General features: G+C 42.0%; 1 protein-coding gene across 1 annotated transcript in view; it reads right to left on the minus strand.

Annotated features, from left to right (window-relative positions):
* The window catches only part of LOC131137266 (chemokine-like protein TAFA-2), a 62,364-nt gene that overhangs the window by 26,054 nt on the left and 20,702 nt on the right, over positions 1–15,608 (minus strand). Inside the window, exon 2 of the mRNA XM_058084988.2 lies at positions 2,262–2,362. Within this exon, the coding sequence (XP_057940971.1) occupies positions 2,262–2,361 (100 nt within the window). The 5' untranslated portion in view covers position 2,362. The remainder of the gene's footprint in view (positions 1–2,261; positions 2,363–15,608) is intronic.

Consider the following 15,608-nt stretch of genomic DNA (forward strand, 5'->3'; position numbering starts at 1 on the left):
GCAACGAAGACATGGAAAAACAATGTTTTTCTTCGGGAAAAAAATGCGTTAGAATTAACAACACATCATAACAAAGCCAATGCAAATGTACAGATTGCCCTTAACCACCTTTTTTGTGATAAATTAAATACCAGTACGTCAAAAAAAAACTACTACGTCTAATTAATTGGCTTCAGATAACTGGCTATTAAATTGCACCACCTTCGAGCATATATTGTATAAATCTTAAATCATAAAGGGAGGTCATTTTCAACTTGACACAAGTGATCATTTTCATCTCGAGGGATAAAAATATCATAAAATGGAGAGGCATAATAGGCTTCTGAGCTCAATTATGCTCGTGATTCAGCCACTTGGCTCACACGGGAGCGATATCATGCAACAGAGGAGTTCTAAACTGTAAGGATCATTGCTCATTGCTGAGTTGAAACCAACAGCCAGCTCTTCCCTGATGGGACTGCTGCGATGACAACAGCCTCTTTGTTTGACGACCTGTTTTGTTGGGGTTACTCTTACCCCTCTTGCAGTTTATTGGAAAATTTTTTAAAAATCTTACCCGGAAAGAAGCTTCGGATGTGTCAACAACATATCAGCAGACGTCAGAAGCGATCCCTGAGATCCCTCTAGTCTAGTCTACCATGTCCTGGCTCTTATTGAAGCTGTTGTTTTTGCTAAACAACAACTGTCTACAAAGGTTCACAAACCTGTATCGCATGTTTACGACCAAGTGCGGAATTGGAAGAAAACCTTGCTCATCTGTTCGATACCACAAAAACATTGGCTCCTGTGTCAACAATCCATCAAAAAGGGCCGAACATACATCAGAACCGTCAACAAACCAAACAGTTATCTCCGAATTCAGTCATAATAAAGAAGGAAGTCTGACCCAGTTCCAGAAGTTGACTCTCCAACAAAGAGTCCAACGTGCCACTCAACAAAATCTGCTGCCAAACTGATGTCTAAACACTTTGTCAACAAGAAAACCATCGAAGGTGCTTCAAAGTCTGGCTGAAGATGACGGACTGAGCGTCCCAACGCCATCCCAGTCTGGAGTCTGGCGTCAAACAACGACAGAAGTTTACACATGAGTTTTAGGAACAATATGATGATTTGCAGAAGCGATAGATACCAAGAGTATGTATTCAGAGACAGATTACCAAGACCTGATGTCAGCAATATCCTAAGTTAAATGCCCTAAATCTGTGAAATGCTTCTCTACTCACTGGAGAATTGAACCATCAGAGCTTAATGTGCCTCAGAGATCCGTTCTACTTGCAAAACAGACAAATATCTTAACAGCAAATGTATTAATACTAATACACAAATCGGAAAGACTGTTGGAAAACACTACAAATGATATATATTGGTGCTTTTACAATCAGTAACTGTTACATTTGTTCACTTCCTGCTTTCCATAATACAGTTTAAGGGTTTTTTTGTTTTGTTTGTGTTTTTTGAATTTTTACATTTTTTGTCCCGTACTGAAGTACGAGGTAATATTCCATAATTTCTATATTGGTACTTTTACAATCAGTAACTGTTACATTTGTTCACTTCCTGCTTTCCATAATACAGTTTAAGGGTTTTTTTGTTTATTTTATTCATTTACTTTTTTAATAACGTACCTCATACCGAAGTACAAGGTGATATTGTATGCAACCAAAGCCCAAGCTAATAAATTAGAGATTTGTCATAACCTTAGTACGTATACGTAACGTCCGCCATGCCGCCGGGTCCGCAAAACAACATTGCGACTATGAATTCAGGCTTTGGTGTAAATAGGGCGTTCAAAGCGAAGTTGGCGAACACAAAGTCAACGCCACCATATGCGACTGCTTGGGCGAAGGTATCTGCTTTAACTGTTGTCGGAGCTTTGGCCAAAGCCGGCATCATTGCTGAACAGCCACCTGCCAATGATGGCGAAATTGCCCAGCTGTTCAATTCCGTTACAGAAAATAAAGACTTTAATGGATTTAATTGTGGAAGAAGATTAATTGAAAAATATGGTGAGTGTGTTGTCAATCCATCTTTTTGCTATGCTCATTAGGGCGGCGGGTATGCTGGAGCCTATCCCAGCTGTTTTTTGTGCGAGAGGCATGGTACACCCAGCCAACGAACAAACATTCACTTATATTCATACCTATGGAATATATGGAGACGCCAATTAATGTGGGAACTTTTACCTTTGTGTACCAGTGTACCATCAATGTGGGTATTTTGTGTTCCGATTCCGACATAGTTTCAACCGAAAGCCATCCTACCTGTGTGGCTTCTGTGTGCATGAGTGAGCGAGGCCAGACAAAGCGACAGCAGTAGACTCCACAGACCAAATCCACAAATACAGGGGCCCCGCTCCCGCATCCTGCCAGAAAGGAGAACAAAAAAAAACATGCATACTTCATTAGAGAACACACACACACACAAACATACAACTCATTTAAAGTCACATTCAAGAACGTGAACGCCCCCCCCCCCCCTCCAACGTTACTGCCTGTGTAAAGCACACATGCATTAAACACGAGGAACTCTAGAAAGCGTTTAAACATGTCGACTCAAATGGCATCACAAGCATTTCACCGTCTTGGAAATGAGAAATAAACATTTAAACACATAAAAATTGTTTTGCTGCCTAATCTTTCAAACGCTTTGGAAAAAAGTGAGAAAAGGACACAAAATGATACACCGGATGAGGGGCAGGAGATTTGGGGTTCACTGTTTAATTCCCTATGTTTGCAGCCAAGTGGAACACAACGTCCAAAGACAGATGAGCCAGGTTGTGTTATTCGTAACGTCATCGCATCTGTGTGTGGTTGCAAATTTGGATGGCCGTAAATAGCTAAATTAATGTGATACGTGTATTAACTAGGGCTGTTAAATTATAATTTTTTAAAGATTAATCACATACTTGTAATCAATTAACCACAATCAATCAAATCCGAAAAAGAATTAATCATGATTAATTATGATTAATTACATATTTACGGGTTTTTTACATGATTAATCACAAATTTATGGGATTAATCATGAACAATCGTGATTACATACTTTTAAAGGGTGGGATTAGTCGTGATTTTAAAAGTAATGATGGGGAAGTAATTAATCATGATTAATCACATTGCGGTAATCATGCTCAATTGTGATTAATCACGTATCTGTAAAGGGTGGGATTAATAATGATTTAAAAAGTAATGATGGGAAAGTAATTAATCATGATTAATCACATTTTGGGGAATCATGATCAATCGTGATTGATCACATATTTTAAAAGGGTGTGATTAATCATGATCAAAAAAGTAATGGTGGAAAAGTAATTAATCATGATTAATCCCATTAACACCTACGTCTGAAATATGTACGTTGTCTTTTCAGAGAAACCTATGAATCCTCTGGGTTGTCCTCTCCTGCAACCCAGAGCGCGGTGAAGTTTTGTGGACTGGCGCTAATAGAAGCCGTACGCTTCAGTTTAGCGGCACATGAATCTCATTAAACTGCTTAAAGTGAGTGATGAGAGTATCCAATTCATGTTTTTCTTTATCTTCCTGTTTATTTACACACACACATGCATTATTAAGCCATTGTTCGGAGTGTCCCTGAATGCATCTTGCTTTCTTGTAATTAAAATGAGTAAAAAGAAAGAAGGAACTATGGACATGTAAGCTGTGTAACTTTTTTTTTATTATTTAGAGTCTTTGGTCTCAATTACTTTTTTTGCCATTTTGCCATTCACTGTCATTCCGGAATGTAATTTTGCAAGTAAAATTAAAAGTGTAAACAAACCAAACAGGCTGGGATGGAGTGAAAATCTGTAGAGATCTACAGATGTAACGCAGACCGCATGAAAGAAAAGCGCTTGTGCATATTTGGGTATAGATCTGCGTGAACATATGTAAATGCCGTTGTGAGGAGTGTATTTGTGAATGTGCGCTAAGCCTCGGCTTGACGTCTGAGCAGTGGTGAGTCATCTGGCTATGCGAGCAGGCATTTCTCGAGCTGAGGGAAGCTGCAAAGCCAGACAGGCTGAGCCAAGGCTTTTTGGGGCTACAGGGAATCACAGACAAACACAGAATCATATGCATGTACGTTTTGGTTGCCACATTTTTATTTTTTTTTTCACCACTTTACCCATCTCCCCCCATCCCTTTCCTCTTGTCCTCAAGAATACCTTCTTCCTCTTCACTTCACTTGGAGAAACAGAGAATTGGCTTATTGGCCATCAGTGAATAAATAGGCATTTAATCTTGTGATGAGTAGATGTTGTAACCTCGTTGTACAAGTTCGCTTTAAGCTGAGCGCTTGTGGAATCGCACATTGGTTTTGTTTTCTCAGCAAAGCAAATCCTTGCAGCGCAACAAAAATGTAAATTTAAAAAAAAAAAACTTAAACTGTATTATGGAAAGCAGGAAGTGAACAAATGTAACAATTACTGATTGTAAAAGTACCAGATGGTTTAATTTCATTTGAACATGCATCAGATTACAATTAGAGTGCATCCCATTACCTTTGTTCACTTCCTGCTTTCCTAATATAATTGTTCTTTTTAATTATTATTATTATTATTTTTTGGTATAGATCAGATTCCAATTGAGTGCATCCCATAATCAGTTCCCAGTTCCACATGTCCAAAAGGAGTAGGAAGAAGCAAAGCTTATTAAATCCTACCCCTCCATCTGGTACTTTTACAATCACTAACTGTTACATTTGTTCACTTCCTGCTTTCTATAACACAGTTTAAGGTTTTTTTTTTTTTTTTTAATAATGTACCTCGTACCAAAGTACGAGGTGATGTGACCATACAATGACATATTGGGTACCATAGATATATACAAGATATATACAAGATACCCAAAATATACACATAATATTGCACAGGAGCATATACAGGAGCAGGCATATTGCAGATATATTAATTTTAGTGCAATGATGCATGGATAGTTTATATATAAGGCGGATGCTGATATGATGGTATCCGAGTACAGGGCCTCCAATCAGAGAGTAGAGTCATCAGACCCTTGAAGAAGGGGACATCGCTCACGTACGTATCCCTGATGGATGCCACATATGCTGGTCCTACGCCCCTGATGGAATTTGCCAGCCAAAATAGTAATAAAAAAAACAAGAATTCATATTAACGTAGCTTTTATTAATGAAATTCAGAGGGGCAAACGGGAAAGCAAGAGTGAGAGATAGTTGGAGAAACAGAGGTGGTCCCACATGAGTTGTGCAGTCTGTTCAACTCCTTTAATTAATCCCATTGGAATGCGCTCCCCACTCCACATGCCTCATCAGCCTTCCCTTGATATTTCCACTCTGTATTTTTGAGTGTGTGCGCACATATATACGTATGTGTGTGTGTGTTTGTATGCATCCTAGCAAAAGCCGAGCACATCTCGCGGGCATATGAGACATTTTTTTTTTTAGTTCCCAAAGGTCCATGAGAAAATCTATCAGAAATAAATTTATATTCAAGGTGTATCTGTTCTCTGAGATATTTACCATGGGAGAATGAGATCCCACATGACACAAAAATTAAGGATTTTGGTGGTGAGTTGGCTCCGATGGTCGGACCTGGCAGGCCCCAACGTATTGTGAAGGTCTGTTGGGAATGGCTGGCAGAGTCCCCTGTCAGAAGGAGCTTCAACTCCCACCTTTGGGAGAGCTTAGACCTTGTTCCGAGGGAAGGGGCGGACATTGAGTCCGAATGGGCCTTGTTATATGGATCCATTGTTGAGGCGGTTGATCGGAGCTGGTTGGTCGGTGAAGAAGGAGTCCTTGGCTCCTTCTTGGCTCATTGGACCTCGGTGGCAGCTGACAGGCCAAGCGGTCCTCGGCTTTGGCAGTCGCTGAGGCAAAAACTTGGGCATTGGTAGGAGTTTGGAGAAGCCATGGAGAACAACTTCCAGATGGCTTCAAACAGAGTTTGGACCACCATCCGCCGTCCCAGTTGGGGGAAAAGTGCACAGTCAATACCCGTGTATGATGGCGATGGTGTGCTGCTGACAGAATCTTTAAGCCGAGCCAGGGCGTTGAGGGGGTTCTGGTTTCATGGCAGCATTGGGTCTCTGTTTTTTGCAGATAATGTGGTCCTGCTGGCTTCATCGAGCCGTGACCTTCAAATCTCACTGGATTGGTTCGCAGCCGAGTGTGAAGCGGATGGAATGATACTCAGCACCTGCAAGTCTGAGTCCATGGTTCTCACCCGGAAAAGTCTGGAGTGCCATCTCTGTATCGGGGATGAGATCCTGCCCAAGTGCAGGAGTTTAAGTACCTCTGGGTTTTGTTCACGAGAAAGGGTATTTAAGGTAGCACCATGGTAGCCTCAAAACAACTGTCACATGACCTGACAGCAAAGATTGTTCAACATCATGGTCTAGGGGAAGGATACAAAAGCTAGGTCAGAGATTTCAGCTGTCAGGTTCCACTCTGTGGAACATAGGGAGGAAATACAAGACCAACGGCACAGCTCTAGTTAAGGCAGCGAAGGCCAAGAACCATGTGATCATGTAGTAATGGGTACATGCTACTGTATTTTGCCGTATTCCGGCCCTTTTAAGCATTACCGGAACTTTCTTCCTGGTCGCATTGATTTCATATTGCAACATAGAAAAAAAATGTCTACACCTAGTATAAACTTTTCCGATCTCAAAATTAAAAACAGCGCCAATGTACCTTTTTGGTAGTGGTCTGAGGTGGGGGTGTGTACTTTCTTTTTTTAGACAAGTATCCATTATCTTACTTATTGTGTGGAAATATGGGGTAATAATAATAATAATAACGAAAAAAAAAACTAAACTGTATTATGGAAAGCAGGAAGTGAACAAATGTAACAGTTACTGATTGTAAAAGTACCAAATGGAGGGGTAGGATTGAATAAGCTTTGCTTCTTCCTACTCCTTTTGGACATGTGGAACTGGGAACTGATTATGGGATGCACTCAATTGGAATCTGATGCATGTTCAAATGAAATAAAACCATTACCATTACCATTACCATTACAATTTGGGCCGTGTGATTGGTCAGTCACACACAACAACTGACCTTCCCTAGATTTTGAGGAGCGGTGCCTCACTCTTTCACGGTGGACTGAAAAAGCAGAGAAAAATAATATATGGAATGTCATAGCAAATCTGTGTATTACTTTGATTTATTGGAAGAACCTCTGTAGTCACCAGAGTCTATTTAAACTAAACGGAACCTCAAGAGATTTCAGCTGGGCGACCGCCCACGGGGGCACGTGTGAGTTTATGTGCATGGTTGTGTAGTTCATGTGTGTTTTGGTTAATGAAATCCAAAGTTTGGCCTTTGAAAGACACTCCATGTGGCCCGTAGAGGATGCCAGCAACTCCAAATTAAGCCTCCAATTTAACATGGATTGAGGAAATTTAGCTGCATGTTTGTGTGTATCACTCGTTAAACAGCGCAGTGACTCCAACGGAATGCACATCCCAGACCTGACATTCCCGTCTTGGGGATCAGTATTTTTTGCCTCTTCCTGCCATACGTCCATGTCCTCCACACCTCCCTACAGCTCGATTCAACCCAAGGGTGTCACACTCTATCCATCTCCCCCGCATTCTCACCCACTCTCTTTCCTTTTGTATTGCTCCGTCTCCGTCTGTCTCCGGCTGAGCCAACCTGGAGAACTTGTTTCACCGCGAGGTACAATCCCAATGTCACTACAAATCCATCGTCTGCAAGGCGCCACAGTCACCCCTAAAACATCCTGAGGTCAAACAGATGTGCGCACACACATACATAGAGTGTGGCTGCTGACAGTGCGGATCCAGGTAGTAAATTCAGTTATTGTTGTCTGAACCGTTGTATCAACCTGTCAGGTTCAAACTCCTGCAACACTTAAAAACAGAAAACACACAAAACACTTAAATGCAGAAATACAGAAGAGACAGACAATAATATTCAAAGTTACTCGCAGTTATTCTCTTTTCAGGGGTCCCTACTACATGGTCGTGCAACTCTAAGAGGGGGAGAAGGCCGTTGCATGAGCTGTATTTGTTTGTCTATGTATGTGTGTATATGTGAGAGTAATTACTTTTATTGTTTTATGAGTTCTTATCTTGACACATTCTTGCAGGATCTGCAGGTTCACATCCAGGACCTGGGGGTCGCTAGGGGTCTCCGATAAGGGTCACGAGAACCTTACTTCTTCAGCACATTCAAACACTTTCTATTGTCTAAGCAAATGGATATAAGGGTGATAACTAACATTATATTCATTCTATCCACATTTTATTCTAACACAAACACAGGTCCAACACAGTTAAAACAATGCAATAAAAAAAATTACCAGAATTCCGTATAGAGCAGGGGTCTCAAGCACGCGGCCCGCGGGCCAAATGTGGCCCGCAGGACACTAGTTTGAGGCCCCCGCCTTGATATGAAAGTTTAATGTTAGTGCAGCCCGCGCAAGTTTGATATGGATGCTGTATGGTATCATGTACCCGGAAAAAATTATTACGTTTGATTCATGTTCATGTTGAAGGTTAAATAACTGTTAATAGTTATCCTCCCTATCCGTGTGGAAGTGGTAAGTTTTTGGCTATTTAAGTTTAAAGGAAATAACTTGAAGGCTACCGTTTAGGTCGCTAGCTCTCTAGTTTGCGAGTTAGCGTGTGTCTCAAGACCCTGCAGTTGCGCAATATGTTGTAAATAAAAAGAGTATAAATGTGACTATAGTCGTGTTTTGTCATGTCTACAGGGCTCTAATAACGCTTTGTTTATTTTAATCTGAACAAAATAATTTGTCTACCCACCAACTATATGTGCTTTCTTAAGTTTTTATTATTATTATTATATTTATTTATTACTGATTGATTGATTTTCTTTATTCTTGATTTGTTTATTTTTTTTTTTTTGTTCATTTATTTTTTATTTATTCTTATTCTGTGCAGAAAAATAAAAATTAAGATATTTGAGAACAGTGGAATGTTTTATCAGAGCTTTTATTGTAGAAAATCGGAACCAAAGCATTAAAAAAGTTTGTATATTTTTCTGTTTTTAATAAATGCGTTTGGTTTTTTTTTGGAAAACCTGATGCGGCCCAGCCCTGCCCAGACCCTAGCTCCAGTGGCCCCCAGGTAAATTGAGTTTGAGACCCCTGGTTTAGAGCAAGCCTCCGTCATGGTCGATGGTGTTTGGCTTTAAATACACTGTTATATGAGTCCAAATGGACATTTTCCCTGGAATAACAACAATAACAATAAAGTTATTGGGAACACTGATGAGATGAACACCAAATGAGAATAAAAATAATTGGTAAAAGATAAGATGGAAGAACAGAGAAGATGAATATAGACAGTAGAACACGGCCCAGGTGAAAAGGAACTAGCCCATCTTCTCTTCTTCTTTTACTTAATTCCCTAATTTCATTCTGGCAGAAATATTTTAGGAGCGACATAAAGGGAATCAGACTCATGGCAGCCCTTTCTCTAGTCTTGTTCGCTAACTTTTCCAAACTCCCTTGGTTAAGACCTATTTCCCTGCCCTAAATGCATAATTTGGTAAATGAAGCATCTGCTTGGGTGGTCTCAGTAGGCTTCTGTGTGTGTGGTTGAGGTTTGAATCTCACAAATCTTATGTGAAAAATACTGAATATGTACATCTTTATTAAGTCATCATATAGACGCCTTTTTAAAAAGTAACGTTGACTGCCAAATACCTTTTTTCTGAAGACCTACAGATCAAAGTCTTATGTATGTTTTGTGTAAATTTTAGACTTGTAGGTTATGTATTTCTATCCCTTGTTGTATTATTGTATTCATGATGTCATTGTTTGTTGAGAGTTTCATTTCATTTTCTACCGCTTTTCCTCATGAGGGGCGCAGGGGGTGCTGGAGCCTATCCCAGCTGTCTTCAGGCTAAAGAGGTGGGGTACACCTCCCTGGACTGGTGGCCAGCCAATCACAGGGCACATATAGACAAACAACCATTCACACTCATATTCATACCTATGGACAATTTGGAGTGGCTAATTAACCTAGCATGTTTTTGGAATGTGGGAGGAAATCGGAATACCCGGAGAAAACCATGCAAACTCCACACAGAGATAGCCGAGGGTGGAATCGAACCCTGGTCTCCTAGCTGTGAGGTCTGCTCGCTAACCACTCGACTGCTGTGCAACCAAGTAGGATTCATTAATTTATTCATTTTCTACCGTTTTTCCTCACGAGGGTCACGGGGGTGCTGGAGCCTATCCCAGCTGTCTTTGGGCGAGAGGCGGGGTACACCCTGGACTGGTGGCCAGCCAATCATAGGGCACATATAGACAAACAACCATTCACACTCACATTCATACCTATGGACAATTTGGAGTGGCTAATTAACCTAGCATGTTTTTGGAATGTGGGAAGAAATTGGAATACCCGGAGAAAACCATGCAAACTCCACACAGAGATAGCCGAGGGTGGGATTGAACTCGGGTCTTCCAGCTGTGAGGTCTGCGCGCTAACCACTCAACTACTGTGCAACCAAGTAGGATTCATTAATTTATTAATTTTCTACCGTTTTTCCTCACGAGGGTCACGGGGGTGCTGGAGCCTATCCCAGCTGTCTTTGGGCGAGAGGTACACCCTGGACTGGTGGCCAGCCAATCCCAGGGCACATATAGACAAACAACCATTCACACTCATATTCATACCTATGGACAATTTGGAGTGGCTAATTAACCTAGCATGTTTTTGGAATGTGGGAGGAAATCGGAATACCCGGAGAAAACCATGCAAACTCCACACAGAGATAGCCGAGGGTGGAATCGAACCCTGGTGTCCTAGCTGTGAGTTCTGAGTGCTAAATTGGGATTCATTAGGAACAGGTGTAAAGAGTTCATCTAACTAAGGTAGTCACCTGCAGGAATGTTTGGGGAGGAGTCGCCATCATCAGACCATACCATTTACTGGGGATGAGGGAGGGGGTTTCTAAGGTTCGATGGGTATTTAATCTCGATTTTGGGTAGGGAATCAGGTATTTGTGTTCATGTTTTATGGAGAGTTGTTGTAGAAGTGGGTTCACATAAGATGATATTGTTGAAATCCAGTTTTAAGAGTGACATGATTAGATGTGTTTTGGAGACCAACCTATGGGCAAAAGTGGGACATGCTGGGCAGATTGAGACCCCTATAAAAGGAGCAGCAGTGTGGTGGTGTTGCTGCAGTGCAGTTTTTTCATTGATGTTGAATGAATACATTATTTGTTCTTGCTGTTTTTGGGAAGTCAAATAATTTTTATTTTCAATTAAAAAAAAATTTTTTATGTTTTTCATAAGTTTATCTTCCTTGTTGGATAAATGTGTCAAACTGCAAGCTGCCTCCTGAATTTTTTCAGCCTTCGGAGATCACATTATGACAATATTATTAACCTTGTCAGGTCAAAATACAGTCTAGGTTTCTGCTCATGTTTATGTTCTTGTTAGTTCTATTTTTTTTCCGCGCTAACCACTCGACCACCGTGCAACCCGGTGACGCATATAAGAGTTAAAAATACAGACAGTTTCAGTGTGTGGATCTGGAATGAGGAATGACGTCTGCTTTTGTAGCACTCTGAATTAGTTAGAAACGTAAATTTCCCCCGCAAAAAAAATATATATATATATACAGTATATTGTGCAGACCTGCAGTGTGCGGAATTCCATGGTCATCCATCCATTCATTTATTCGTCTTCACCTTCACTTGTGACTTGTGCTTTTTTTTTTTTTTTCTTCATGCTTGAGCATTGAGTCACCAGCTGCTTCTTCGTCAGCGTGGAAGTAGGTCTCATACTGATCCACAGTTCCCACATATACACTTTATATAACACATCTCCTGGGGTCTGCTCTTAAAGCAGCACTGCATCAATTGAAGGTCTTTGGCCGGGTTCTTTGGCTTGTTTCAAAAGGTCTCGTTGTGATGTCACAGAAGGTTTAATTCATGGCAGGGACACCTACTGAGTGGCTGACGTGACAGCTTTAACATTTAGAGGGAATACTGTAAAAAAATTAAAAAAAAGATTAGCATGTTGGTCTTACAGTCAGGAGATCGGTAAGACCTTGGTTCGAATCTCCAGTTGAGCATCTCTGCATAGCAACTTTTTCCATTCTCTTCTCTTTGCAACACTTTTATCAGCCAACAGCCAGAGGAAAGCGGCTGATAAATGGCTACATTATCGCTAGCTGTAATTACAGTGTCAAATGAATTGTACTGTATCTGCACAGGATGGCTACGCTTGTGTGTGTGTGTGTGTTCCTTTCTAATGTCTTATGTTGCTTCCCGCAGTTGCAGATGCAATTTCATCCCACATAACAACAGAGGGATCCAGTGACACACATATGCATGCAAATCAGCGTAAAGGCGAGCAAAAATAGTGTTACACACCTCATTTGTCACACTTAAATTTAAAAAAAAAAAAAACACATTACAGTGTTACTACTTGGATATTTACATTTTGTGTGTCATAAGAAAGTACTACCGTGGGTGTCATTATGGTAAATCATGGCAAGGCGGACAGGTAAATAAAAGGTAAATAAAAAATATAGTCAAATAAAATACTAATGATAAGTTTTTGATCTATTATGCTCATTTCTGCCCTTTGTATCGAGTTGTGGACTCCTATAGAGCAGTTACACACAATAACCAGCACACAAAGCTTTCTAGTTCTTCCAGAATCTGCACCTATTCAGCTGTATTTCTTTGAATTTCATGCTTCCCGCGTCTGTTTACAACGGTCTGTTTTTAATTTATTCCACCCACAGCCCACCTCCAGGCGCACCCACTCCGCAGTGGTTGGTCAAGGGCTTCCGGTGCTGTGCCGCTAGTTGCAATCCCGACTTTATAGGAGTTGATAATAAACGGCAATTTATCTTTTTTAAATGTACCATTACCAATTTTGAAAGACAAACCAAATTGAAATATTTCATAATTTCAATCGGCATAATGATATTTTAAGAATAAAGGGTTGGTATGTTCTGATTTGAAATCCAAAAGGCTGTAAAAAAAAATTAGGAGCAAGGTTTAAAAATAGTAGGATTTATTTAATCATAAGTCATCCTGTAAATTTCCCCTGCCAATATTGACATCTGGTCTGTCACTGTGACTGTTTGGTTTCGTATATCCTCTTTCGTATATGGCCAGATGTTTCCCACACTCTGTGTAATTTGAGTTTTATAATGCTTGGCCTCCTGCACACGGGAGCCCGCAAGACACTGGCTGACATTGGGGATGCATTTACAAAGCTTCAGTGATCTGAAAATATGATGATGATCATGAAGTATTTCTTTGGGATGTAAATCTCTTTGTGTTAAATGAGCTATACAGGTTATACTGATCTTTTTTGCTTATAAAGATATTAATATACAGATGCCAGTTATATGAAAGTGGCATTCTTACAGTATCTTCAAAAGAATATCATATTGAAAGGCACTGGTAGATGAAAAACTATGAAAAATCTGCCTGTCAGCCAATTTACCATTATGCAGGCTGCGCTTCGCCTGCGCCAAGAATGGACCAGGTCGGAAATGTCAAGCTTCCAGCGCACCTTTTTAGGATGTTGTTTTGTTACTGCGCCAAGCTGAAAATGTGGACACCTCCCATGGTGCGCCGCCACTCCCATCTCGGCACAGTCCAGTCTACCAAATTAGCTGCTCACCTTTTTAGGATGTTGTTTTGTTACTGCGCCAAGCTGAAAATGTGGACACCTCCCCATGGTGCGCCGCCACTCCCATCTCGGCGCAGTCCAGACTACCAAATTAGCTGCGCACCTTTTTGGGATGTTGTTTTGTTACTGCGCCAAGCTGAAAATGTGGACACCTCTCCATGGTGCGCCGCCACTCCCCTCTCGGCGCAGTCCAGACTACCAAATTAGCTGCGCACCTTTTTAGGATGTTGTTTTGTTACTGCGCCAAGCTGAAAATGTGGACACCTCTCCATGGTGCGCCGCCACTCCCCTCTCGGTGCAGTCCAGACTACCAAATTAGCTGCGCACCTTTTTGGGATGTTGTTTTGTTACTGCGCCAAGCTGAAAATGTGGACACCTCCCCATGGTGCGCCGCCACTCCCATCTCGGTGCAATCCAGACTACCAAATTAGCTGCGCACCTTTTTAGGATGTTGTTTTGTTACTGCGCCAAGCTGAAAATGTGGACACCTCCCCATGGTGCGCCGCCACTCCCATCTCGGCGCAGTCCAGTCTACCAAATTAGCTGCGCACCTTTTTAGGATGTTGTTTTGTTACTGCGCCAAGCTGAAAATGTGGACACCTCCCCATGGTGCGCCGCCACTCCCATCTCGGCGCAGTCCAGTCTACCAAATTAGCTGCGCACCTTTTTAGGATGTTGTTTTGTTACTGCGCCAAGCTGAAAATGTGGACACCTCCCATGGTGCGCCGCCACTCCCATCTCGGTGCAGTCCAGACTACCAAATTAGCTGCGCACCTTTTTAGGATGTTGTTTTGTTACTGCGCCAAGCTGAAAATGTGGACACCTCTCCATGGTGCGCCGCCACTCCCCTCTCGGCGCAGTCCAGACTACCAAATTAGCTGTGCACCTTTTTAGGATGTTGTTTTGTTACTGCGCCAAGCTGAAAATGTGGACACCTCCCCATGGTGCGCCGCCACTCCCATCTCGGTGCAGTCCAGACTACCAAATTAGCTGCGCACCTTTTTAGGATGTTGTTTTGTTACTGCGCCAAGCTGAAAATGTGGACACCTCTCCATGGTGCGCCGCCACTCCCCTCTCGGTGCAGTCCAGACTACCAAATTAGCTGCGCACCTTTTTGGGATGTTGTTTTGTTACTGCGCCAAGCTGAAAATGTGGACACCTCCCCAAGGTGCGCCGCCACTCCCCTCTCGGTGCAATCCAGACTACCAAATTAGCTTCGCACCTTTTTAGGATGTTGTTTTGTTACTGCGCCAAGCTGAAAATGTGGACACCTCCCCAAGGTGCGCCGCCACTCCCCTCTCGGCGCAGTCCAGACTACAAAATTAGCTGCGCACCTTTTTAGGATGTTGTTTTGTTACTGCGCCAAGCTGAAAATGTGGACACCTCCCATGGTGCGCCGCCACTCCCATCTCGGTGCAATCCAGACTACCAAATTAGCTGCGCACCTTTTTAGGATGTTGTTTTGTTACTGCGCCAAGCTGAAAATGTGGACACCTCCCCATGGTGCGCCGCCACTCCCATCTCAACGTAGTCCAGTCTACCAAATTGGCTGCGCACAGTGGTGCGCTGGACCGAATCAACACTGCATGGGCGGCATCCCGCTCCGCCACCCTGCGCCTCCTTGCGCTGCGCTACAAAATTAGAGCCCAAAAGTGAATATAAGCAGTGAGTCTGCATTGTTCAGTAGGGATGGGGCACGGGTTCTGTCATGAAAGTGTCAAGCCATGATGCAGTATTGCGACTGCGTAAGGTGCATGTACTCAGCATTTCTGAGGCATAGAAGTACTTTAAGTAACAGCTCGTACAATAAGTGGATCACAACGCAGTAGAAGAGAAAAAGAATTATGCAACGATTGAAGAATCCTGTGCAAAATGTGACGTTGCCTCAGTCTGACAAACGTCTCAGCCCCCTGCTGTTATACGCTAACACACATACGCACACTAATAATTCATTGGCACAGTAAAAACA

Source organism: Doryrhamphus excisus, linkage group LG17, assembly GCF_037039965.1.
Source record: "Doryrhamphus excisus strain RoL-2023G ecotype Guam linkage group LG17, RoL_Dexc_Guam_v1.1, whole genome shotgun sequence".
NCBI classification, from domain to species: domain Eukaryota; kingdom Metazoa; phylum Chordata; class Actinopteri; order Syngnathiformes; family Syngnathidae; genus Doryrhamphus; species Doryrhamphus excisus.